This window comes from Oncorhynchus keta, chromosome 33 (genome assembly GCF_023373465.1).
Source record: "Oncorhynchus keta strain PuntledgeMale-10-30-2019 chromosome 33, Oket_V2, whole genome shotgun sequence".
NCBI classification, from domain to species: domain Eukaryota; kingdom Metazoa; phylum Chordata; class Actinopteri; order Salmoniformes; family Salmonidae; genus Oncorhynchus; species Oncorhynchus keta.
In genome coordinates this window covers 15,766,221-15,792,422 of record NC_068453.1, presented here as the reverse complement: position 1 = coordinate 15,792,422, position 26,202 = coordinate 15,766,221, and the positions used below count along the sequence as shown (strand labels likewise).

General features: G+C 42.6%; 2 protein-coding genes and 1 long non-coding RNA gene across 10 annotated transcripts; 1 reads left to right on the top strand and 2 right to left on the bottom strand.

Annotated features, from left to right (window-relative positions):
* Positions 1-239: 239 nt before the first annotated feature.
* On the bottom strand, positions 240-11,676 carry LOC118366283 (uncharacterized). Of its 5 annotated transcripts, XR_004821921.2 has the most exons (14): positions 11,603-11,676; positions 10,443-10,503; positions 10,085-10,145; positions 9,201-9,959; positions 8,846-9,098; positions 8,660-8,731; positions 8,381-8,514; positions 6,946-7,153; positions 4,980-6,770; positions 3,129-3,427; positions 2,715-2,891; positions 2,442-2,567; positions 2,140-2,234; positions 240-1,374 (listed from the first exon to the last, which is right to left on the bottom strand). It is a non-coding gene; the product is annotated as an uncharacterized LOC118366283 (long non-coding RNA). The 5 variants fall into 5 exon arrangements; XR_004821919.2 differs by having other exon boundaries at positions 3,129-3,204; positions 3,270-3,427; positions 10,085-11,676; XR_004821923.2 differs by having other exon boundaries at positions 9,201-9,329; positions 9,454-9,959; positions 10,085-11,676.
* A 125-nt stretch (positions 11,677-11,801) lies between these two features.
* Positions 11,802-15,888, bottom strand: LOC118366282 (ADP-sugar pyrophosphatase-like). Of its 4 annotated transcripts, XM_035748831.2 has the most exons (10): positions 14,555-15,518; positions 14,146-14,206; positions 13,975-14,042; positions 13,835-13,884; positions 13,653-13,760; positions 13,424-13,519; positions 13,087-13,188; positions 12,944-12,952; positions 12,797-12,850; positions 11,802-12,639 (listed from the first exon to the last, which is right to left on the bottom strand). In XM_035748831.2, the coding sequence occupies exons 1-10, from the start codon at positions 14,596-14,598 to the stop codon at positions 12,530-12,532; spliced, it is 702 nt and encodes a 233-aa protein (XP_035604724.1). In that variant the 5' UTR covers positions 14,599-15,518; the 3' UTR covers positions 11,802-12,529. The 4 variants fall into 4 exon arrangements, with proteins under 4 accessions (XP_035604724.1, XP_035604727.2, XP_035604726.2 ...); XM_035748834.2 differs by lacking the exons at positions 11,802-12,639; positions 12,797-12,850; positions 12,944-12,952; positions 14,555-15,518 and adding an exon at positions 15,657-15,888 and having other exon boundaries at positions 12,983-13,188; XM_035748833.2 differs by lacking the exons at positions 11,802-12,639; positions 12,797-12,850; positions 12,944-12,952; positions 14,555-15,518 and adding an exon at positions 15,687-15,884 and having other exon boundaries at positions 12,983-13,188.
* Positions 15,889-15,952: 64 nt separating this feature from the next.
* On the top strand, positions 15,953-24,811 carry LOC118366281 (cell division cycle protein 123 homolog). The gene is made up of 13 exons (XM_035748830.2): positions 15,953-16,073; positions 16,506-16,577; positions 17,060-17,120; positions 17,256-17,288; positions 17,402-17,497; positions 17,616-17,722; positions 21,665-21,716; positions 21,821-21,896; positions 22,068-22,190; positions 22,268-22,296; positions 22,407-22,535; positions 23,403-23,540; positions 23,904-24,811. The coding sequence occupies exons 1-13, from the start codon at positions 16,000-16,002 to the stop codon at positions 23,958-23,960; spliced, it is 1,047 nt and encodes a 348-aa protein (XP_035604723.1). The 5' UTR covers positions 15,953-15,999; the 3' UTR covers positions 23,961-24,811.
* The last annotated feature ends 1,391 nt before the right edge of the window (positions 24,812-26,202 follow it).

Here is a 26,202-nt window from a genome sequence, read left to right as displayed (position 1 = left end):
TACAGTGTATTCCTTCACAAATATGATCACACTGAAACATACCAAACAACCTTGATTTAATGACATGAGTTGGAATGTGCGTGATGATCTACAGTGGCAAGAAAAAGTATGTGAACCTTTTCGAAATAACTAGATTTCTGCATAAACTGGTGATACATTTTGATCTGATCTTCTAGGTCACAACAATAGACAAACACAGTCTGCTTAAACGAATGACAGACAAACAATTATACGTTTTTATGTCTTTATTGAACACACGTTGTAAACGTTCACAGTGCAGGGTGGGAAAAGTATGTGAACCCTTGGATTTAATAACTGGTTGCCCCTCCTTTGGCAACAATAACCTCAACCAAGCATTTTCTGTAGTTGCGGATCAGACCTGCACAACTGTCAGAAGGTTCCACAGTAACAGTTCCACAGTAGCGCTGTGGAGCATCCGGGTGCACTTTTGCAAACTTTAGACGTGCAGCAATGTTTTTTTCGACAGCAGAGGCTTCTTCCGTGGTGTCCTCCCATGAACACCATTCTTGTTTAGTGTTTTACGTATCGTAGACTCGTCAACAGAGATGTTAGCATGTTCCAGAGATTTCTGTAAGTCTTTAGTTGACACAAGGATTCTTCTTAACCTCATTGAGCATTCTGTGCTGTGCTCTTGCAAGTCATCTTTGCAGAGCGGCCACTTCTAGGGAGAGTAGCAACATGCTGAGCCTCCTCGATTTATAGACAATTTGTCTTACCTTGGACTGAAGAACATCAAGGCTTTTAGAGACTAGGAACAGTGGGTTAACTGCCTGTTCAGGGGCAGAACGACAGATTTGTACCTTGTCAGCTCGGGGATTTGTACTTGCAACCTTCCGGTTATAAGTCCACCGCTCTAACCACTAGGCTGCCGCTTTGTGAATGAAAAATGAATGAAAAGTTAACCATCTCAACTACAATCAGCTGTATGTACTGAATCCCTTTCATGACTTAACATTTACCGCCTCAGCACGGCTCAGGCACACTAAATGTAACAGGGATAACACGATTTCCCCGTAAGTGCCCTCTGACTGACTGACTAGGTATTACAGTTGGCTAACAGGCCTGACTAGTTAGCTGTTCGCAGAATGTGGGCAATTTTTCTAGAACTCCTGCACACACACCTATCGGAAATGAGCAGGTCTGGTTGAGAGACATTGCAAATCAGAATGTGGTATTGTGGCGGAGAGGAGGAAGCGGGGCCTGATGTATTTGAGTGGCAGCTTGCACATGGCGAGGGGCCAGTCGGGCATGATGTAGTTATGATACTTCCGCATGGAGCAGCAGGGGAGGGGGGTGGGGGAAATCGCCCTCGGTCAGCAGGGCGCTGGTTAACTCTGTCCTCAGGAGGTACTCCTGTGGAACAACAGGAAGCTAAAGGGTTAACCATGGGAGGAGTTAGCCTGGTCCCGGACTCACAATGAGTCTCAGAGTAGGAGTGCTGATCTAGGATCAGTTTGGCATTTTAGCTCACAATGAAAAGAATGATATGGACAGCTTTTTGAGCCTTGGTCCCATACTGTACGTGCTGTAGTGTTTCCTACTTTCCAATCACTGTCAAGCCATACACAGAGGGTTGGCTAACAACACAGACTAGACCACCAGGCTATGGGAGGAGGCTTTCACAGAACACAAATTAAATTGGAACACATTCACTTGCAAAGTGACGTGCTCATTTGCGTCACATAAATGTCACCCAAAGAGGAATGAGGCTTTCTCAGAATTACATTACCACAACTTCCTGCTTCAATGAACAACTTGTACATTTCTCTGTGATCTGAGACGGTGTTTGAGAAAGAACACATAAAAGAAAGAAAGAGACTGGGAATAAGAGTTAAGTATAGCGAAGGAGTTTGTTAGAGTGATGGAGAGGATTATGGAGGGGTAGAGGGGATGGAGTGGAAGAATAGAGAGAGAGAGAGACAAGTGAAGAGGGATGGAGTGTAGTGGAGAGGTTCAGTGCCAGTGGAGGCTGCTGAGGGGAGGACGACTCATAATAAATGGCCTGAATGGAATCAAACATGGTTTCCAGGTGGTTGAAAACATTCGATTACACTCCATTCCAGCCATTATTATGAGCCGTCCTCTAACTCACCAGCCTCCAGTGATTAGTGCTCTCACCCCAGCCAGTGTGAGGATGTTGGTGATGTTCTTGGTGATGACCAGAGAGCTCTTGGTCCGTGTAACCGCTACATACAGCAGGTTTCACTCATCGTCTGGGATGTCACCCCGAGGACGAGGGAGAAAACAGTGGAGTCAGCCACTAGCAAACATTGGTACTATAATCTGGACTGTAATACATCAACCAATGTTCTGATTGGGTGTAGGCCGTGGACCAATGCAAACAGTCATTGGCCTTAGATCATAGTTGGTATTTGGATAGGTTTCCCAACTTCCTAATGATTGCACACACACACACACACCTCCTGAGCAGCTGGAAAGTCTGGGTAAATTGTGGGCGGCACAGGGGACCTTAGCAAAATCATCAGTGATCACCACCATGTCAAAATCCAGACCCTTTGACTTATGGACTGTCCCCAGGATAAAATCTGAGAAAGAGCAGGGGAGAGTTGAGACAAATGAGAAAGATAAGACTCTCAAATACAAATACAGCAATTCATGTGTGGTGGCATGTACTGTACATGTACTGTACTTGTGTGTATGTATGTGTGTACAGTATGTAACTGTTTGTGTACCTGCGTGTTGCACCTCTCTCTCTGTGCAGCCGTAAAGGCGTTCCACCAGCTCAGGGATGTGGCTATTATATTTTTCAACCATGGAGAGTTTGCCCTCCAACTCACGGTCCTCTGTTTTTTTAGCATAACTCTTCAGACTCTGCTGGGTGAACCTACGGATGAATCTGTCCTTGATGACTAGAGAACAGAGAGAGAAGGGAACATGTTTAAAAAGGGAGAGAGGTAGTTACACTGCAGGGTAGAGCTAAATCTATTGATACAAAACACCCTACCAATAAAACAATGAGCAATGAGAGAGCCAAGGCAGGATACTGTCTTACCAAAAACAGATATATATCACATAGGGACAACATACTAATTTACTTGTATTAGAATTGCGGAACTGAGGCAAGGGGCAGTGTGTGTGCTACTCACCTCAGGAGCGGTTGTTTTCTGGCTGCATCAGAACCCAAGTGCCCATGATTCTGTTCAGCCCAAAATTCTTCACCCCCTGGAGTGGAAAATACATGTCTTACACAAGACCCAAACACATTGTGTGTGTGTGTGGACACTCACCCCTACGATGTGCAGCCTACAGCGGGGGTTGGTGTTGGTGAGTCTGACAGCTTGGTCGAACACGGAGATGTTCGAGCAAGACAGTACTGCTAACTTGCCCCGGCTAGGACTCAACCCCAGGGGACACAGCAAGTCCACAGCCTTACCCTGCACAGAGCCTGTGGATGGACACACACACACACACACACACACTAAAGGGCAGGTTGCACTATATATTTCCACAAATCTAACAATGTAGAATGATGATACTCCATCTAAAACGGTCTTTATGCAAAAATGTATACAAAAATGTTATACAAACACACACTATTTTCTCCATTTGAATTACATTGATCAAAAACTCATACCAACAATATATTGCATCTTTGATGTCAAGAATGGAACAGCCTGGTGGTGGCGGCAGTGAACTACAACCGCTGTTTACCGGTGTTGTGCCTTAAATCTCCCCCTGACAGAATTGACCCCCCCTCGCGTTCTTCAATGCTGCGACTTGCTTGCTAGTTGAGATTTATGACCATTACTCCGTTGTCAGTTTAGCCTACATTTCAATGATCTTAGTAGTTTTCGGTTTGGCTATTTGTTTTAAATGTATGTGGCGGTTCTAACTTGTATGGCACCCTGGGCGAGCCCCCATTCAGCGCCCGCCCCCGGCAAGATGCCGCCCTGGGCGGCTGTCCATGTCGCCCCGCCCGTACCTCTATGTTTAATAACACACATACATGAATTATTCATTTTGGTTGTCTATCCTGACGTCTAGTTTGTTCTATAGAAAGTATATGACTGATGTCATAGAAAGTATTTGACTCTAGCCATAAAAGTATGGACATTTTTAGGGGGGTCAGAATTCTGTCGGGGGAGATTTTCAGCACAACCCCGGCATGCATGTTTGGTCGAAATGCGAGAAGATGGTAAAACAACGCTTGGTGCGGATAGTACGGCGGGTAGACTGGGCCAGAGGAACACTTGGCGCTTCTGTCATAATGCGGGACTCAATTTACCCCTAAACGATTTCTACCAACAGTGGAAGAGTGATAAAAAAAAACGATGTTTGCCAGCTCAGTGTCGAGCATGGTATTTGGGGATGGAAAAGCTCGCTAACGTTATCAAGCAAGCTACAACAACTCCATCAACATAATACTCCACGTTTTACAGAAAATAAATGGTCAAATACCAATCGGATTATTGTAATAGTTTATTTCAAGGTATGCCTACATTTTTACTGAACTGCCCGAACATTATTTGCCGACATAACCTGCAGGATATCATGGTAGCCATTATACAGTTGAAGTCGGAAGTTTACATACACCTTAGCTAAATACATTTAAACTCAGTTTGTCACAATTCCTGACATTTAATCATAGTAAAACTTCCCCGTCTTAGTTCAGTTAGGATCACTACTTTATTTTAAGAACGTGAAATGTCAGAATATCAGAATTATTTATTCACCAATTGAAACGCTATTAGCGCGCACCCCGCTAACTTGCTAGCCCTTTCACATCGGTTAAATATAGACGTTCAATATCTATTGTGATGGTAAAGATTTATCTTGATTTTGTTCAACAGTAGGATAAATACTGATGTGCTAAACTGCTTATGTGTGGTGTGTTTCAAGGCTGCTAGTGGTTAGCTGGTAGGGGTAAATCAGGGATGTAAAAGGAACTATGCTAAAAGCCTGCGAGCTGTATAAAGTTGCTACACAATAGGACTCACATCCGTATGATGTCGGTCTTCACCGTCTTATGCAAACAGTGGCTTCACACCTACTCGTGTAGTGCTCCCCTTTAGGTCACTTTTCCGACATATCTTCGTTCAAGTATAATATAAAAATATAAAAAAATACAAATGTAACGTGATGTTTTATTGTAACTTTGTTTGAAGGATGAAACAAATCAGAACGTTTAATAGCATCTTAATTCTGCAATCTTCCCTTTAAAACAAACTGATCTAAACAGAACGAAATTAACAAAATAAGAACACAGTAGTCATGGAACACCATGGATATTTTACGGACATGTTTACGTCATTCAGAAAATCAACTTTATACCTAGCAATATGAAGTACGTGCACGAAGTCAACATTGTGGGTCACTTTCAGAGACAACTTAGAGCGATAGAGAGCGAAGCTAAACTCCTTTTTTTTGGTCCCATACCTACAACGCTCTAAGAACAAAAATGGAACCCAAGCGAAGATGCTGTGTGTGAAGGTGTGGGCGCAAAGTCTTGCATCCTACTTAACGCATCGTAATTTCCTTTAAAAAGATCCAATGTAGCCATTCTTATTTCAATTCATTTCTGGGTAACAATTAAGTCCTTACTATAATAGGTTTACATAAAAATGGTCACGAAGAAACAAAGACCTTTTTAGCAAATACATATTTTTCAAGCAAGAATGTTGCTGTCCTAGTTGGGAGGGAAGGGCACCAAAGCGGTGCATTAATTAACCAGTGTGGATCAATCCCCGAGCAGAGGGGTCTAATGGAAGGGATATGTCATCTGAAAACTAGCTGTTATTAGCCGAGAGGTTTGGAACTCTATTTGTTATTATATTAATGTATACCCCCTGGTGATGTTACCAGGCAAGCCAAAACTCCACCCGGGAAAGTGACGTTATCAACAAAAATCACAGAAGCAATCATTCCCCATTAAAAGCAGTGCAGCCAAACCTGAATTCAAGCAATAAGGACACAACGTTTAAATTTGGATTATAGCTCCTGTCCAAACGTTGTTAATCAGTTTATGATTAACGCCGTTCATGAAAATGGTTTGCTCCTACAGACAGTGAGATGAGTGGCCTTGGTTTGCGACACAAAATAGGCAGACAGTCATTGCGGCATTCAGTTACTACTGTTCGATTGAATGTTAGAATGTGCAAAGCGAGTGACTTAAGAGACTGAGCGTGGTATGATCGTTAGTGCCAGGCGTGCCGGTTCCAGTATCTCAGAAACAAGAAATGGCTTTTGTGGGCACACAATCACCAACAGTGGACAATTGAGGAGTGGAAAAACATCACCTGGTCTGACGAATCCAGGTTCCTGTTGTGTCATGCTGATGGCTGAGTCAGGATTTGGCATAAGCAGCATGTGTCCATGGCCCCATAGTGCCTGGTATCAACAGTACCGGTTGGTGGCGGTGGTATAATGGTGTGGGTAATGTTTTCCTTGCACACGTTAGGTCCCTTGATACCAAGTGCGCAATGTTTAAATTCCCTGAAGAATTCAGGCTGTTCTGGTGTAATGTAGACCCAGGTTTGGTCCAGGTGTGGTACAGTGGTGTACCTGGAGTGCAGTCCTGTGCCTCGTCTATAAAGAGGACATCATACTTGTCCAGAGTCGACCTCCGCAGCTGCCACTGCTTCAGATACCCTGGAAGACACTGACATATTCAAAACATGTTATGGAGTGAAAAAAAGCTTACCATCATAGTTCATGTGGTATGCATACTCCCTGGTCTCTTCTAAGGCAACCATTTTGTCCCAGATCTTCTGGGCATCCCTCGCAAACATCTGAAAAATAAAGGCAAGTTTGTTCAATTGTGGAGAGGACCTGCATGTGTGTGACTTGTTTGTGTGAATATGGGACCAAAACAGAGGAGAAGTGTGTGTTTTCTGGTGTGTGAATGTGTGTGTTGGATGTTTCTTTGGGAGGAGAGGTTTTTGTGGATTTGGGTATAACACTTACCCTTTTTGCATTGCGGTTGGGCACGGTCACTGTGCCATGTGTGTTTGGGACGTGGTTGGGGGTGATGTGTGTGTCGGCCGAGGCCATGTAGGCATTGAGGGTCAGGGTGACTACCTTGACGTTGACGAAGCCCCCGCTGCCCTTAGGCAGCACTCAGGCCACAGAGAAGGCCTTCATGTTACTAGACAACGTCTTCAACTCCTGGTAACTGGGAGAGAGGGGAAAGGGACCTGAACATGACCAACTGGATGACTGATTGAATGGCTTTACTGAAAGACTGACGACAACCAGACATATGGAGCAAAACTGTTCTAGACATACGGACAGAAACTGGTCTAGACCGACAGACAAGCAGACCCGAAAGCCATGGAGTTGACCGTCCTGTGGACCATTTGTGTGTGTGTATCCACTTGAACTACTCTACAAAGGAGCTGATCGTGGACTACAGGAAAAGGCGGGCCGAACAGGCCCCCATTAACATCGACGAGGCTGTAGTGGAGCGGGTTGAGTCTCAAGTTCCTTGGTGTCTACATCACCAACAAACTATCATGGTCCAAACATACCAAGACAGTCGTGAAGAGGGCATGACAAAACTTTTTCCCCCTCAGGAGACTGAAAAGATTTGGCATGGGTCCCCAGATCCTCTAGGGTCTACTATCGAGAGCATCCTGACCAGTTGCATCACCACCTGGTATTGCAACTGCTCAGCATCTGACCGCGAGGCGCTACAGAGGGTAGTGCGAACGGCCCAGTACATCACTGGGGCCAAGCTTCCTGCCATACAGGACCTATATAATAGGCGGTGTCAGAGGAAAGACCATAAAATTGTCAGAGACTCCAGTCACCCAAGTTATAGGTTGTTTTCTCTGCTACCGCACAGCATGCGGTACTGGAGCGCCAAGTCGAGGACCAAAAGGCTCCTCAACAGCTTCGACCCCAAGCCATTAGACTAATGAACAATTCATAAAAATCGCCACCGGACAATTTACATTGACGCCCCCCCGAACGAACACTGCTGCTATTCACTGTTTGTTTGTTACCTATGCATAGTCACTTCACCCCCACCTACATGTACAGATTACCTCAACTAGCCTGTACCCTCACACACTGACTCGGTACCGGTGCCCCCTGTATATAGCCTCGTTATTGTTATTCTTATTGTATTACTTTTTATTATTACTTTTTATTTTAGCCTACTTGGTAAATATTTTCTTCTTCTTGAACTGCACTGTTGGTTAAGGGCTTGTAACTAAGCATTTCATGGTAAAGTCTACACTTGTTCTATTCGGCGCATGTGACAAAGTTTGATTTGACAATTGTCACGATATAGAAAGAGTATCCTCATCCTGAACTGATGAATCACAGACTGAGCTGAACTGACAGGGAGAGGGTGCCCTCTAGCGACAATTCAGAGAATGCTAGCAAAAGTACCAACCCTATATCTAACTTGTTTTCTGTAAAAACACAGCTGTGGCATGATGTTGGTAGTAGCGGTCTGGCGGTACGTGGTCTCTATGGATGTCGTGGTTGAGGATCTGCTGTTTGTGGGTCACCTGAACCTGGACTCTCCTGAGAGAAAGAGGACTGGGCATGAGACAAGGGTTATGATTGATTAATTGTAAGTCGCTCTGGATAAGAGCGTCTGCTAAATGACTTAAATGTAAATGTAAATGTAATTCAAAATACGTCCTTCCAGAAAGACATCAGTCCTCACCCACTCTGATTGGTTATTGCTGTGGGCAGGGCGTTCTCCATCAGGTGAAGAACGTAGAAGATGTAGTGCAACCTGGAATGGAGGAAGGAGAACAGAGGTGGAGAGAGAGGCCGTTAATGTCCGCCTGTCTTATCCATCTGTTTGTACATGTCCATCTTTCCATCTCTATATAATTTCCATCTTTACCTGTTGCTGATGTTGATGTCATTCCTCCTCACGGCGAGCAGCATGGTTGCCATGGCGCTGAGGTACTCTGTGATGGCTGAAGGGAGCGCCATCACAGAGTATGTGTGGGGCTACATACCCCCTCGATACCCTCCATTTTTTGGGAGTCTGTGTAATGCAGGCCTCAGCCTGAGGGAACAGACAATGTGTCCTCACACTCTGTAACACTGCCCTAGGGTTCACCCTCTGACTGGGCTTATACTGGGCCATGAACCTGGAAAATAAAAATAAAAAACACTCACACACACACACAGAGAATAGATCAGAAATTAACAGAAATGGCCCAAAGGAACAGTTTAAAGTAAAGAGTCCTTACTCGACCATATGGAGGATGCTCTCCTGGTCGTCCTGGATGCTCTCCTCTCCTGATTCTATGGTTTTCCAGGATGGCGTTGATATTCTTCACGGCGTCAATCTCCTTCTTCGTGTAGCGGTAATACAGCTTCTTCCAGGGCCCAAAGACACAACCGAACCCAAAATAATGTATACAGCACATCTATTCAAATGTTTACACTAGCTTATCTTCATAACTTTAACCCTAACGTCCTCCACCTGTCCCAGGCTCTCACCAGTGACTGGGTGACAATGTTCCTCCAGCGTTGGCAGACCAGGCTGACATTACAGTAGAAGTCCTCAGCAGGCAGGAGGCTCAAAACCAGCATCAGCACCTCCTCTGGGAGGACGTCCACGAAAACCTGGGGATGGGACAGGCCTCTGCTGCTCCCCAAGAGGCAGGAAAGGGCGTCAGGCAGGGCCTCCGCCTCCTCATGGTGATTCATAAAGGCTGGGTCTGGATCTGACAAACAACGCTCAAACTCCTTGTCGTCCCCAAACATGTCTGTTGTCAGCCCCTCCAGATAGTCCACCTTCTCATCCTCAGGTTCCTCCTTCATAGAGGTGGCTAGTGCCTCCTCAGTCCCCATTTAGGGGAGGAGCTCTCCATTGAGTCCCTCGGTGTTATGGAACCTGAGCCCTGGGACAGGGCTGCTTTCTGAGGTCTGAACACCCTGACCACACCGATCACAGGGGAAAACTGAGTGATCCCCTGCTGCTGGTCATCACTCGCATCTGAGATCTAGGGAAGAGAGGAGAAGAGGGAGCAAAGGGAGAGGATGACAAGGTAAATGATATGTGTACAAAATGTTACATCACTTCAGGTCTCAAGAGTAAAAAAAACTAAAATACACAAATGTACAGTACCTCTTTCTCTTTGTGGGTGTTCTGGGGTACAACCCCCGGGTTGGGGTCTGAGTAGCTGTGCCTGCGAGTGACAGAGTGGGGCAGTGTGAGGTGTTGGCTGCCCTCTGGCCTCCTACTAATTTCACAAAACTCATCTAAGCTCAGGTGCCTTCGCTTGGCTTTTCCTGAAACATCACCAGGGCCGTGAGTACATCTCTACATCAATGCTACACTCTCACACACAACTTCATGACACCAGTCCTGTGTTTTGGGTCAGTACTGAGGTGAATGCGTACCGATTAACGTACAGTTAAGTTTACAGATGGGTGACATGGATTAGGAAGTTACAGTAGTTGGCTAGCTAGCAATGGTCATTTACCATCCTCGCCCAAGCAGCATTACATTTAGTGGACGACTCCATCATGTTGTTTCAAGAACACCTGCTGATGTCCAAAAATACAAAAACAAGTCTTTAATTTTCCAGAACTGGTTTGACAACATTATTTGGGTTAAACAATTATTGAATAATGATGGACAACTATATGATTATCCAGAATTTATGAGAACACACAATGTTACATTCACTCCTGAGAATCAAATTGTTGTTAGAGCTGTCCCTAAAGGTGCTATTCTTCTTTTAGGAGAATATAACAATACTCCAAGTGCAACTGTTGAGGATTCTGTAGCCTCAATACAATTAGAAGGAATTGACATTTTAAACTATAAATGTAATAACATGTATATAAGGAAACTATGTCAATGTGTAACTATTCCCTCTGCTAAAATGTACTGGAATGCAGCCCTAGGACAAGTGAACTGGAACAAAGTTTCGTTGTCTGGTAAATATTGTATATCTAATAAGGTGAAATAAGTATCATAAACTCATTCATAGAATCTACCCTGTAAAGACCTTTATTATACACAGATTTAAAATAGCTATTGTTAACAAATGTGTATTTTGTGGTTGTGACCCAGAAACTCTTGACCATTTATTTTGGGACTGTTCTTATGTCAGAAGATTTTGGAGTGAGTTAGATTCTATTTGAAAAGAAACGACTATTATTGTTAATTTGAAAGACTCTGATATTATGTTTTATTTTGATCCAAATGATATGGACCCTGATTTAACTTCCATTGTTAATTTGTTTATCTTTCACGGTAGATTCTTTATCCATAAAATTAAGTGGGCAGAGAACAAACCCCCTTTCACATTATTTAAGATAGATCTGAAATGTTATCTGTAAAAACAAAAAAAGCAATACGCACCATAAAAAGTATTTAACACATTTAAAATTAATCTTGATATGTAATACACCTGTCTGTAAGGTTTATGTACTCTTGTTTATACATTTCTGTATTTGTGGTGTTCATAATAAAAAATAAATGTAAAAAACCTGATCATGTCCAATCATTCGTTTCCTGATTTTTCGAAAGAAATAAAGTTCTCTAAATGTTAGCGTATATGCTACATGCTAGCGTGAGCACCCAAACAACTCTAGCCCGTAATTTCACTTGTGGATTTAGCTGGAAGACATTCACCTTTTTAAATACTATTGCATATTACTGATATGATGTCTAGCATTCATTGTTGTTGATAACACAGCTAGCTAAGCGTTTATTGGCTACTTCTTTGGTGAAATTACTTAGGATCAAGTTCAATGTGTTTTTGCTTGTACAGCGCCACCCATTTGTCAATAGGAGAATAGCAAAAGAGTCAAAAGAAAAGTAGGCCCACATGTTGCTTTAAGAATAACACGTTTATTGACATAAAGTTAATTCAATTACTGTTAATTGCTAAATAAAATGTGAGGATCAGCTGCACGTCAGCTTTATACCAGTAAGGAGACATCTACACCTGCACCTTGGTCTAACAGAGCATTGGTGTGAACTAATGGGTGTCAACATAAATGCACCGACATGCACAAAAGTATTGCAGTTGCGAGTAACATCTTTCAAGGCACATTATTATAACAGTACCTTTTAAAAGTTATTTTATAGTGAAGCTGTAGTAGAGTTAGTGAAAGTTGGGAATGTTCCAGTATGTAATCACAGTTAGAATTTAGAAAATATTTTCCAATCAGTGTAAGCATTTGTATTATCGGACAGCTTGTAATATCACATTAACCACAAATATGGTATCTAATTATGACTATCCCCACAGGTAAAGGTGCAGGGACGTGTGGCGCATACCTCAATATAAAGAGAGGATACTGATAAAGGCGGTGGGTCTTGGAAAATACAAGCTGTAGGGTAACACTCCATAAATCTCATGGCCTGATCCCCAAGATGACAGCTTAAAGCCACAAAATGGCCACCCTGTTGACAGCTTCATCCCTGGCTTAGTCCATATTCGTAGTGTAACAGAGAGACTAGAAAAAAAAGGAGTCGGCAGCCTAATACGCTCTCCCTCTATTCCCATCCATCTAGTCTACTCTCTCCACTTTACTTTCTCTCCCCATCCTTCTCTCACTGTTTGAGCACTCGGAGTTCATTGGGTTTAAAGAAGGCCTGGGACATCCCCATGCCGTAGATGTAAACCTTAGAGTCCACCACAATCTTCTCCTTCTTCATCAGGTCTGTATGAAGAGGGGGGATCATGCAAATATGATCTCTTCAGCTAATCACTAGCAGAATATAACAACAGTAATAATATGCTTTTCTGTCTCAAATTGGATTCCATTATGACTTAAAAATTGTGTTATTGTGAAGAAGAAACGTCAAATCGTTGCTCACCATCAATTTCCCTCTGGAATTCATCAAGAGGTAGAAGAAGAACTTCAACAAATTCTGGAAGTAAAACAGATGCCATAATAAGATTTAGTTCAATGTTATTCTAATAGTGAAAAAATAACTAAATGTGATAAAGAAAATAATATTTACCTCCATCACCTGGAAACGAGTAAAAGAGAAGAAAGCAGAGAAATAAGAACAAGTTCAGGAAAAACATGTACAATACATGTCAGCTTGACAATAAAAACATGTTCTAGATTCATAACATTCTAAGAGTGTGACCCCTAACTTACCCAGCTGTTGTGTGGGGTTGGTGTTTTCGAGGTCGTCTCCATTGATGTTAACCATGACGATTTGTGTGGTGCAGTTAGAGAGGCCAGGGTCCAAGCAGGTCACTGCGAGGTCAGGAGGAGAGGAAAGGGGAGATGAAGGGGAGTTCAAACTTGTAATCTGCTGTGTGCTACTGCCCCACTAGTCGCTGACATCATACTGCACTCTCACATGCCCAATGGTAAAACTGGCCACTCAGAAGATCACAGGCATATTGAATTTGTCTTCACTGATGGAACTGGTACATGGACATAATCTGCCCTGTGTTTTGAGAGTGTGTGTGTGTTCATAAGACCTTACCTGGGGTGACTCCTACCACCTCCCCCTTGTAACCAGTCTCCTCCTTCAGCTCTCGCAGAGCAGCAATCTCTGCACTCTCACCCTCGTCAATCAGACCTGAGCAACAGCAAAAACACACACAGACAGCAAACATGGATATCAGAACACAGCAGGAAAAATACAGCAATGACAGGCATACATACACTGTGTCTGAACAGAGTCTCAAGATGTGACCGTAAACCCATGTCACCTGCAGGGAACTCTAGGGTACAGCACCCCATTGGTGGACGGAACTGCTTCACCATGACTACGCAGTCTTTGTGGAGGGTCCTCTTCAGGAGGGCGATGATCCCCACACCTGGAATATAACTCAGGAATCAATTTCAAAAATGTCACTGCTTATCCATCAGTATGAAATGTATGTACACACACCATCTGCTGCATTGGCCTGTCTGGTTGTCCTTTTTGTAGTCTCCCAAGTTCTATTGAAAGAAAACATGTATTGTAAAATGGAGAAGGGAAAAAAGCGTTTATCAAAAGTCGCTTATGGAACTCATTGAGCTGTTCCAAACCTTGTGTTTCCAACAGGGTCCACATAGGTGGTCTTCTCAAGTTTCAACCATTTCCCAGATGCAATGACCTGAAGAGAATACCATTGAGTAATGTGATATAGCTAAACCAAGAGACTCTTGTAATATTGTCATTTACACCACACAATGTGCATGATATTGTATCATATCTACCTCCTCTTTTACAATGTGAGGTATGGTTGTCGGTTTGGGAGGGCTGCTCATCTTTCCAGTACTGTTCTCAGGAAAATGAATGGAGAATTTAGTTTGTATGCCCAAATCCAGAAAAAAATGATTACATGCAAGAGTTCATAATTAATAGAGCTTTGTACAATGCTGATAGTTATACGGCATGCATTAAGGCCAGTTTCATCACAGGCCAGGTTTACCAACTTTTATTGTCCAACACAAGAAAGTTGCTAGCAGCGTTGGCTGAAGCAGCTAGCTAACTAATCTGATTAATCAGGCTGTAATACACAGGTAATTGGTATATACAACCTGAAACAAATGCCTGAAAAAAATGTGTAAATGTTCCTTACAAGCCAGAATGTTAAATAAAATTACATTTAAAAACGTACTCTACCTGTTGTCTGTGGAAATAGTACCAATCTTTTTTCCACCATTCATTTTAGAATCCCTTAAAATAAGGTCTGTGTTTCATGTAGGCCAAACCTGGCATGACGTTTTGATAAACATGCAAATCTCTCACGGACAAGGTGACTATTAATGTATTCGGATCTATTTACTTTCAGATTAAAAAATGCTAGTTAAAGTCAAAGTAGACTTCTTGCAAGACTACAAATCCGTTATATTGATAAAAGTAATCTTGTCGGAGAGAGATTTAAACAGTTATCAAAACGTCACGCCTGGGTAAGCCTACACAAAACACAGCCCTTATTTTAAGTGTTTCTCAAATCCCCTATGGGAAAAATTAATGGCAGAAAAACGATTGGAACCATTTCCCTTTTGAATGCAAGGTTTTATGGGTATTATGATTTATACTGTGTCCTCTATATGGTTCGGTTTGGCACCTAGGTCATTTTACATGGGCGATTCTGAATCGGGGTGGTGGAGAATATTTACGTAACTTAACACACTAAAAAGTTTCATTGTTTCATTTTTTAAATTCGAATTTCAATCTTAACATTTTTTTTTAGATTCGGAATACACAAATTTCATGGCATGCTTGGTTAAATAGTTAGACGAGAGAACCTAATATCCCACATAAAACTAACTTTATCTCGATGCTGAACCGAACCAACTACCAGCTCAGTAAAATGTCGGGTAAACAATAGTTTTGACAAGCCGCACAGAAAACCGGTATAGCAAGTTAATGTAATTATATTCAACATTCTGGCTTGTAAAGAACATTCACACTATTTTGTAGGCATTCGTTTGAGGCTGTAATTTTGCTAACTAGTTAGCTATATACTATACCAAGTAATTGTCTATTACAGCCCGATTCATCAGACAACTAAATTAGCTAGTTACCAAGCTAATTTCTAGCGGACTAAACTAGACTGCACTCCATGGTGAAGGAAGTTTCTGATGAACTTCAAACTTCCTTCACCATGGAGAGGAGCATAGTCTGCTAGCTCATTCCTAGCAAAACCCACATGCATGCTGTTATGTAACTATTCTTAAAACATATCGATATATTAAAATAAAACTAAAAACATAGTTACTTCTAAATTGGATACATGTGCAGTACTCACATGAAGATTAAGTGGTTTTAGTCACAAGTCAAGTTAAAGAAGTAAAAAATAAATAAAGCATTGATCACGCCTACTTGTGCAACGCACAAATAATCTCCCTCTTCTGTAAAATATTATAATACATTAGAGAAGGTCTACAACCATTCCAGATAACCTAACCTGAAATATAATTAAATTAAAACTCGATAAATACAAGCCATTATAATTTTAGTGTTATGGAGAGGTTGAAAACTACATGAAACCAATATTAATCGCCCTTTTCTTAGGGGAACTATTATGTGGTTGGACTCACTTCCGGTAAATCATTTGCAGTATGAAGAAGGAGCAAGTTGTAAATTGTCAGTTTTCGGTCTGGTATCCGATATTTAAGAAGCATACTATCAAAAGGTGAACTCCTTAACTTGACCAGATACACAGTCTCAGATAAGTTGTTGATCTCGTCACTGTCAAATAAACACTGGTTGTGCTATAATTTGAGTAGCTAACGTATAGTTGTCTGTTTAGCTAGCAAGCTGTGTTAGCCAATATGATATCACTTGTGTGTGTGATACCCGTGTGCGTCTGATATTGTAACACAGCCAAACTGTACTTTTATCAGCTAATTGTCAATTCTCACAAACCACACCTGTCCTTTACTATTATTAAACATTTGAATTTGTTAGAAGTGCCAGGTGTAAATGCTTCTGTGATGATATTGATATTGCATCAGATCAATCTCTCGACCTTTGAGACTATTTGTTTTCAGGTCTCTTATCTTTTGTCAATACTAGTCTGATAGTTTGTTATGTAGGCCTAATGTTTGGTGTTATCTTTTTTCAGTTTGATTCTCCCACTGCCTCAGAATGTAATAGATTATTTGCTGGACGATGGAACACTAGTAGTTTCTGGAGGGTAAGCATACTTACCCTTAAAGCACATACATCTAGTGTCCTGTATCTATTCCCATACACTGTAATTTATGGGTAATTTCCATGTTAAGGGAATTACTCAGAGACACCAATTTTAAAATTGAAATGTATACCCAAAACAAACAAAAAAACGGACAAGGACTACTTTGAACAATTTACACAGTCAAAAAAATTAACTGCTGATGCAAAGTGGTAGCATAGTTTTGGTAAAATCTCCCTCAGTTTTATTCTGTTCCCAAACTTTGTATCCGCATAGTTCTTCCTGTAAATGTGTTTTTGTAGAATTTTCAATGGAAATTGTTGAAAGTAGTCCTTGTGTATAGAGTTCAAAGTTTTTTTTTAAACTATAGAAATCAATGGTTCTTGTTTGGTATACATTTTAAAATTAAAAATCTTAGTCTCAGCGTAATTCCGTTACCATGGAATTGCCCTTATACTCCCTGATAAAATCTCTCCTCATACCAGGGACAACAACACTCAGCATAATCAGACCAACAACAGTGACTCAGAGGAGGAAGACATTCAGGTAATTTTGCTCCAGACAGAGGTGCACTCCATCTCGGCTCTCTAGTAAAGTAGAGACTGAGAAGACAGACTTTATGCTCAGTGCTTGGCTGTTGATTTACTGATTGATTATATTTTCTTCTCTCAACAAAATTAGTGGTCAGATGATGAGACAACCACCACTGTAACAGTAAGTAATGTAGATAATGTGAAATATGATCAACTCATCTGCATATAAGTTTTGTCAAGTTTGTAAAATGATATGCATACAGTGAAGATCTGTTGTGATGCTTTGTTTTCCAGGCTCCAGAGTTTCCAGAATTCAACTCTAAAGTGCTGAAGGCCATCAACACCCTAGGTGGGTGTGTCTTTCCCAAACTGAACTGGAGTGCACCGCGGGTGAGAGACACAACCCTCTAACGCCACCAATATAAGGTTAAAATACTGTCCACAGTGTGTCTGTCGGAGTGGTAATTTTGAGTGAATAAGTGTGTGTCTGTTTCCTTCTCTCTTGCAGGATGCTAACTGGATTGCTCTGAACAACTCCCTGCAGTGTCAGAGTCTGAGCGATATTTTCCTGCTCTTCAAGAGCTCTGACTTCATCACCCACGACCTCACACAGCCGTAAGAATCCCCTCCACTCACCCACACTCTCACATTCGCACTAGGGCTGTTGCGGTGACCGTATTATCAAATTCCACGTGACCGTTGAGTCACAGTAATTTCCTATTATGCACTCTGGACATGTGTTGATAGCTCCCAACTCACTAACGACCATCCGGTCCTAATGACCTGGTACTCAGGACTCTATTGTCCCTCCATCAGCTCGCTAATGGCCTAGTACTCAGGGCTCTATTGTCCCTCCATCAGGTTGTAATGGTCTGGTCCTCAGGACTCTATTGTCCCTCCATCAGTTATGAATGGTCTGGTACTCAGGGCTCTATTGTCTCTCCACCAGGTCCTAATGGTCTGGTACTCAGGGCTCTATTGTCCCTCCACCAGGTCCTAATGGTCTGGTACTCAGGGCTCTATTGTCCCTCCAGCAGGTTCTAATGGCCTTGTACTCAGGGCTCTATTGTCCCTCCACCAGGACCTAATGGTCTGGTACTCAGGGCTCTATTGTCCCTCCAGCAGGTTCTAATGGCCTTGTACTCAGGGCTCTATTGTCCCTCCACCAGGTTCTAATGGTCTGGTACTCAGGGCTCTATTGTCCCTCCATCAGGTCCTAATGGTCTGGTGCTCAGTGCTCTATTGTTCCTCTAACCACTCTGACACCAATGCAAATACAATGGAAAATCACATCAAATACTTATCAAAACAGTATGTGCTTTTAAAACTCACCTCACTGTGATGATCACAAAATGGACAGCGCTTTCTAAGGTGATGATTCATTCGAAACACCCATATATAACACCCATATATATATATGAGCCCAAGCTCCCCCCCAAAAATGAATTAAAATGTTTGTGCTTTTTATACAATACATAGTCTAATAGCCTACCGCATATTACGCACTATAACATTTTTTATGTCTTTGTTGCATAATAGGTATAGCCTAGAAAATTAAACAAATTCTAGTTTTGCCTTTGAGTGTGGACTGTATTATTATGCCTACTGAATGGACCTTATGCTGTTCTCCAAAGGTTCTATCCATGAGTCTGGGCGAGAACATATAGGCCACTGATTGTGCAGGGCGACTTACAGAGTTAGCCTACAATTATAGTGAATTTGATTTTGAATAATGGGGAATTTTTTATATTTTTTTATACCTTTAACTACAAAATATCTCACCACCGTGTGCCTTTTCTCTCTCTCTCTCCTTCCTTTCTCAATCGCACAGAGAGAGGGCGTAAAGAGTTTAATTCAATATTTTTAGTTGGGAAAACATGTTACTATCGATGTTCCCAAACAAATTTCAGTTTGGGTGGAATATCACCTGTCGCGCAGTGAGAGGCTGAATGCTCCTCAAACAGTGGTTGATGTGTGGAGTTTTGATGGTTGGCACTAAAAAGAGGAGGATTCCAGCTGCTACTATATTTATTTCTCAGCTGCTAATATGAAGCACATGCTCCGCTATAAAACAGGAGTAGCCTACACGCATAATTGAAAAACGAACCGTGGGAAAGTGGCCTCTATTCGCTATTCGAGTGCATACGGATGACTTCTTTTCCCCCTGCCCCTGTTCCTACCCATTTTATAATGGGCCATTCTAAATCGAAACAAATTTGACATATTAGTAAAGACATGATTAAATTGAGAGTAATTGTTTACATACTGTTTTACCCTCTTCATATGTGTATATACTGTATTCTAGTTAAGGCTCATCCTATATACAGTGTATTCAGCGCCCTTGACTTTTTCAACATTTTGTCACATTACAGCCTTATTATAAAATTGATTCAATAAATAGAAATACTCATCAATCTACACACAGTAACCCATAATGACAAAGTGAAAACAGGTTTTTAGACATTTTTGAAAATGTATTAAAAAAACAAAAAACAGATCACATTTACATAAGTATTCAGACCCTTTGCTATGAGCGTCAAAATTGAGCTGTTTCCATTGATCATCCTTGAGATGTTTCTACAACTTGATTGGAGTCCACCTGTGGTAAATTCAATTGATTGGACATGATTTCAAAAAGCACACCCCTGTCTTTATAAGGTCCCACAGTCGACAGTGCATGACAGAGCAAAAACCAAGCCATGAGGTTGAAAGGAATTGTCCTTAGAGCTCTGATACAGGATTGTAAGTCGCTCTGGATAAGAGCGTCTGCTAAATGACTTAAATGTAATGTAAATGTAAATTGTGTCGAGGCACAGATCTGGGGAAGGGTACCAAAAAATATCTGCACCATTGGAAACAAAGTATCCTCCATCATTCTTAAATGGAAGAAGTTTGGAACCACCAAGACTCTTCCTAGAGCTGGCCACCCGGCCAAACTGAGCAATCGGGGGAGAAGGGCCTTGGTCAGGCAGGTAACCAAGAACCCGATTGCTACTCTGACAGACCTCCAGAGTTTCTCTGGTTCGATGAAACCAAGATTGAACTCTTTGGCCTGAATGCCAAGCATCACTTCTGGAGGAAACCTGGCACCATCCCTACGGGGAAGCATGGTGGTGGCAGCATCACGCCTTGGGGATGTTTTTCAGCGACAGGGACTGGGAAGACTAGTCAGGATCGAGGGAAAGATGAACGCAGAAAAGTACAGAGAGATCCTTGATGAAAACCTGCCCCAGAGCGCTCAGGACCTCAGACTGGGGTGAAGGTTCACCTTCCAACAGGAGAACGACCCAAACCACAGACCCAAGATAACGCAGGAGTGGCTTCAGGACAAGTCTCTGATTGTCCTTGTGGCCTAGCCAGAAGCTGGACTTGAACCCTATCGAACATCCCTGGAGAGACCTGAAAATACTGTGCAGTGATGCTCCCCATCCAACCTGACAGAGCTTGAGAGGATTTGCAGAGAAGAATGGGAGAAACTCCCCAAATACAAGTGTAACTTTACTTTGAATAATTTGGAAAAGGGACCAAATTATTAGCATGTGAGGCACATGGGATACTAACAGCTTACTACACAACATACACTTAGTATTAAGTGGGAGATAGGTATCATGACGTCAGTGATCTTCAGGTCGGAACTCTAGAAAGAGACCATTCAAAACTTATTTTCCCAGTCGGAACACATTTTATCCCCCAGACTTCCCAGTTGTCTTGAACTCACTGAAGTCTGAGATTTCCCAGTACCGATTTTCCAGTTGTTTTGAAAGTGGCAGAAATCATGCTGGATTGACAGTATGGCCAGTGTATTCAACATTAGAAAGGACACCAAAGCATGGAAAAGAGACCCTTAAACCCTTAAACCCAGACCCTTAAATACACCCTTTCCACTGAATAGCAGGCTTGTGATTTCGGTTTTGGTGGTTTTGGTGCAGTGTCTTCTTCCTTGCTGATTGGCCTTTCAGGTTATGTCTATATAGGACTTGTTTTATTGTGGATACAGATACCTTTGTACCTGTTTCCTCCAGAATCTTCACAAGGTCCTTTGCTGTTGTTCTGGGATTGATTTGCACTTTTCTCACCAAAGTACGTTAATCTCTAGGAGATAGAACGTGTCTCCTTCCTGAGCGGTATGACGGCTGCGTGGTCCCATGGTGTTTATAGTTGTGTACTATTGTTAGTACAGATGAACGTGGTACCTTCAGGAGTTTGGAAATTGCTCCCAAGGATGAACCAGACTTGTGGAAAACACTGCAGGCAGTGAGTCAGCCTTTCTGACAGCAGTGGGCTGGGAAGAGGTTTGGTGAGATCGCTTCATCATAGATGTACTGCTCCCATTGGGGCGCTCTGATAATGGGCCCAGTTGGCAGACAGCTCTGGCATGGTGGAAGACTTAATACAAAACTTGATTTAGTACTGAACTTTCAATTGTGAAGGGGCCAATGAGGAGCATTTGTTAAGTGTGCATGTGTGTGAAGCACTTGTATGTGTGTGAATGCAAGTGTGTGTGAGTTTAATGTGAGTCTAGAACCGAATGGTCACTGTTCCAATCTCCCTCTACAGATTCCTTCGCAGCAGTGACGAGGATTCTCCAAATCCAGCCATAAACTATGAGGTATTTAACACGCACTCAGCTGCATTCACTCTCTTTTCCACACACACACACACACACACACCTTCCCACTATTTAATAGTGTTGTGTTATACCCCTGAGTTCAGCTGGTCCTGAGGAAGTGGAGTGAGCTGCTACCTGGTGGGGAGTTCAGGTGTTTCATAAAAGAGAACAAGCTGATTGGTAAGTACTGTATGAAGAGGTTAACACACCATTCACATTTACTCTCACCCTCCCTCAGCCACATTCAGAGAGCCTGTGTTCACTTGCACTGTTCCCAAGACAGTGTGGCAAGCGTTAGGGCTGTTGTGTGGACTGAAGATCTGTTCTGAGAGCTGTGTGTGTGTTCTTTAGGTATCTCCCAGAGAGACTATACCCAGTACTACCACCACATCTCTAAGCAGGAAGCCCAGATCTGCCACTCCATCCAGGAGTTCTTCAGCCAACACGTCCAGTATCAGTTCCTGGATGAGGACTGTGAGTGGGATTCAGTGTGGTGTGATAATTAGAATATATTGTAATAAGAGTAATGCAATATATTTTCTGTTTTACAGTTGTGTTGGATGTCTACAGAGATAGCTGGGTAAGTCTTTTATCATTTACTTTTCCAGACATTATTTCCTGCTTCTGTTTGGTTGTAGCCAAGGCTTTTCTATGAGTATGGGCATCTTTGACCCTGTGTGTGTTTGACAGGGGAAGGTGTGGCTGATCGATCTCAACCCCTTTGGTGAGGTGACAGATTCACTGCTGTTCACGTGGGAGGAGCTTACCTCCGGGAACAGCCTGTCAGCCAATCAAGAGGAGGGTGACACAGCCCAGCAGGTCAGTGACAAATATGTGACACAGGCTGTGGCTTTGTTGTGCATATGCATGTGTATGTTTGTTCATGTGTGAAAGTCTTTCTGCGCTTATTGTCCCGTTAACACCAGTTTGTGGTACGTCTGTATCTGTAGGAAGGCCCTGTGTTAACACCAGTTTGTGGTACGTCTGTATCTGTAGGAAGGCCCTGTGTTAACACCAGTTTGTGGTACGTCTGTATCTGTAGGAAGGCCCTGTGTTAACACCAGTTTGTGGTACGTCTGTATCTGTAGGAAGGCCCTGTGTTAACACCAGTTTGTGGTACGTCTGTATCTGTAGGAAGGCCCTGTGTTAACACCAGTTTGTGGTACGTCTGTATCTGTAGGAAGGCCCTGTGTTAACACCAGTTTGTGGTACGTCTGTATCTGTAGGAAGGCCCTGTGTTAACACCAGTTTGTGGTACGTCTGTATCTGTAGGAAGGCCCTGTGTTAACACCAGTTTGTGGTACGTCTGTATCTGTAGGAAGGCCCTGTGTTAACACCAGTTTGTGGTACGTCTGTATCTGTAGGAAGGCCCTGTGTTAACACCAGTTTGTGGTACGTCTGTATCTGTAGGAAGGCCCTGTGTTAACACCAGTTTGTGGTACGTCTGTATCTGTAGGAAGGCCCTGTGTTAACACCAGTTTGTGGTATGTCTGTATCTGTAGGAAGGCCCTGTGTTAACACCAGTTTGTGGTACGTCTGTATCTGTAGGAAGGCCCTGTGTTAACACCAGTTTGTGTTATGTCTGTATCTGTAGGAAGGCCCTGTGTTAACACCAGTTTGTGGTACGTCTGTATCTGTAGGAAGGCCCTGTGTTAACACCAGTTTGTGGTATGTCTGTATCTGTAGGAAGCTCCTGTGTTCCGCTACACCACCAGTGATGTGACGGTGCAGCCCAGTCCCTGTCTGAGCTACCGGATCCCTAGGGACTTTGTGGATCTCTCCACTGGCGAGGACGCATACAAACTCATCGACTTCCTCAAACTGGTGAGAACCAGTGCAGTGGTGTTCACACAATTTAAGATTGCCACAGGGTTGTTATAAGACAATCTCCACAACCATCTTACAATTAAAATGTTGTATTTAACCTTTATTTAACGAGGCAAGTCAGTTAAGAACCAATTCTTATTTATAATGACGGCCTACATCGCCCAAACCCAGATGACGCTGGGCCAATTGTATGCCGACCTCTGGGACTCCCAATCATGGCCGGTTGTGATACAGCCTGGATTCGAACAAGGGTGTCTGTAGTGACGGCTCAACCACTGAGATGCAGTGCTTTAGACCGTTGCGCCACTCGGGAGCCCGGCATTAGTTTTTATAATCTCACACTTTCCCTCTTTGCTGCAGAAGAAACGCCAGCAAGAGGACTCTGAGGAAGAGGTGGAGGAAGAGGTACGACAGTGACAGCCCCTGAGGAGCAGGGTCTCTACACGGTGACTGTTCCCTCAGACTGTTAGCCAAGCATTAGAATAACCCTAAAACTGTAAGGCTAGCTTTAGCGGTTAGCACAGAGACCACTATACACATGGAGGTTTGTCCTTATCATCCATTCACTTTTGGTCATCACCTTAGACCAATCCAGAATGCTGCAGATAGAAATGTTTTGAACAGAACAAACAACAAACCATAATGAGGAGAAAAGCATCATGGCCGCTCTATGCGGTACATTTCTACCTGCAACACTGTAAAAGTCCCATTAAATCTCATGGTTGTGTGTATTTAAGAGGGGAGTTCTAAGCAGTGCCCCTGTTCTATTGGCCCGGTGTGTCTAATGTAAATATAAATACTGTAACTTAACATTGTGTAAAGGTAAAGGGGAGTCTGTTACAGGAGTCTGTGTATAGGAATAAAGAATGCTCAAATTTATAATACAGTCCTGGGGAAGAGACGTGTCTTAGTTTGTGTGTATAGCAGGTACATCATGGGATTGCAATTTCTGAGGGAGATACCCAAAGGGTTTGCTGACTTAATCCACTGGACTTTCTCTCTTCACACACACCAAATGCACACTTTTCCATGTGCTTTCTGATGGTTTCGTTAGACACACATCTGTATGTAATAGCAATACAAAGGTTTACTCATGAAGTCTCTGAAACAGTATTTCAAACATTCCAGTTCCTTACTTACTCTCTCTGGTCGTTATAGTTCTATCTATGTTATTGTAGAATTAGTTTTGATTCTTATCATTGGTTTATTTTCTATGTTCTGGCAAAGAGAGGTGTTCTGATTGGGTAATAAATTGCTGGTGTGTGCTCTTTGTTGTCAATCTGTTTTTGTGTAGACTAAAATAGAAGGCATACTACTTTCACTGGTAGATTATTACATTTCTCTACAGTGGATGTGATTAAAAAAGTAGAATGGAATTTTCCACCAATGACTAGACCAGCAGGTTGAGAAAGAGAGTAATGCATTTTTATTAGGGTCCACTTGGGGGAGTCGTTTACCTAAAATGAGAACCATCGGAGATGGTGAGCTGTCCTGGGCAGAGACAGTGGTCTGGGATAACATCTCCATTCACGTGAAACGCATTTCCGTTAGGATGGAATGCCTGGATGTTTTGTCTTGAATAGTTACCACTAGTGTATAGCCTAGTAAGTGAAATGCGATAGCAAAGCATTGTTGGGATAGAATATTGCTGGTTAACCAATAGATCCTAGCCTGTATACAGATGCAGTTCATTGTTCAGAGAGCTGCAGTGTTGTATTATCTGAGCCTGGAGGCGGGGGCTTGTGTTTTCAGCACACTGCCCCTGCATGGGGGGGGGGTGAAAAAGATCAATAATGGGTGATGCCACACCCATCTGAGGGAAGGTGGGTGCCAGACTGCTGATAGAAAGAAGAGACTTCACATCCATCATCCTCCTACCTCCCTTTTCAATTCTCCCTCGCTCTCTTCTCCTCTTCAGTGTGCCAAGATGGACATAAATCCTAGCCTACATCTCAGCCTGGGTTGACTAATCATCCTTCTGTGAGGGAGGGAGGGAGGGAGGCAGATATGTGAAAGTCTAACTTGAGAGAGCTGGAGATCAAAGGAGGGAGAAAGGGAGAGTTAGGGTAAGTGGGGAATAGATTTTCTTGAGCTGAGAGGGAACTGCAGTAGTTTGCAGCTGGAATACTCATGAGCGTCTAGAGCACACGCGCAGACACACTCTTGGCCCCTCTCTCACACACTCTTTTCTCCTATACACAACCTTTGGTAGGCCTATCAGATGAAAAAAGTCTGCAGTTATGCTCTTCACGACTGGAGGATACTATTCTGTGTGTGTTTTTAGGTGGATTACAGCGCCTTCAGATAAGACACTGCAGTCAAGACTGCTTTGCTGGAGATGTATTTATTAGTACATCAGAATATAATAGGACCATTATAGTGTCTAAGATATTAAACTTGTGTAGGACCCATGAATTGCATTTCATTGCATCACCTGTCAACACTGTTTTGATCAAGACATAGTAATATGGCAAGTTTTCACATTTTATCTGGAGACATCCTTTCTCAAACTTCACAGCAAGTTGCATGGGTCCCAATGTAGACTCCATCATCTGACCTGGAATAGCCCAACATCCATCATAATAAACATTGGCCAATATAAATAATTTACTTATTTAGAAACAGGTGTGTCCGTTTTTGATGGTTTGCAAATACTCTG

Bases quoted from the DNA above. Each gene is read 5' to 3' on its own strand.
- LOC118366282 (XM_035748831.2), bottom strand. From the start codon at position 14,598: ATGAATGGTGGAAAAAAGATTGGTACTATTTCCACAGACAACAG. The intron at 14,207-14,554 runs GTAGAGTACGTT...TCCTGAGAACAG, and splicing joins ACTATTTCCACAGACAACAG to TACTGGAAAGATGAGCAGCC. The intron at 12,640-12,796 runs GTGAGCAACGAT...CTCTTCATACAG, and splicing joins ATTCCAGAGGGAAATTGATG to ACCTGATGAAGAAGGAGAAG.
- LOC118366281 (XM_035748830.2), top strand. From the start codon at position 16,000: ATGAAGAAGGAGCAAGTTGTAAATTGTCAGTTTTCGGTCTGGTATCCG. The intron at 17,723-21,664 runs GTAAGAATCCCC...CTCCCTCTACAG, and splicing joins ACCCACGACCTCACACAGCC to ATTCCTTCGCAGCAGTGACG. The intron at 22,536-23,402 runs GTCAGTGACAAA...CTGTATCTGTAG, and splicing joins AGGGTGACACAGCCCAGCAG to GAAGCTCCTGTGTTCCGCTA.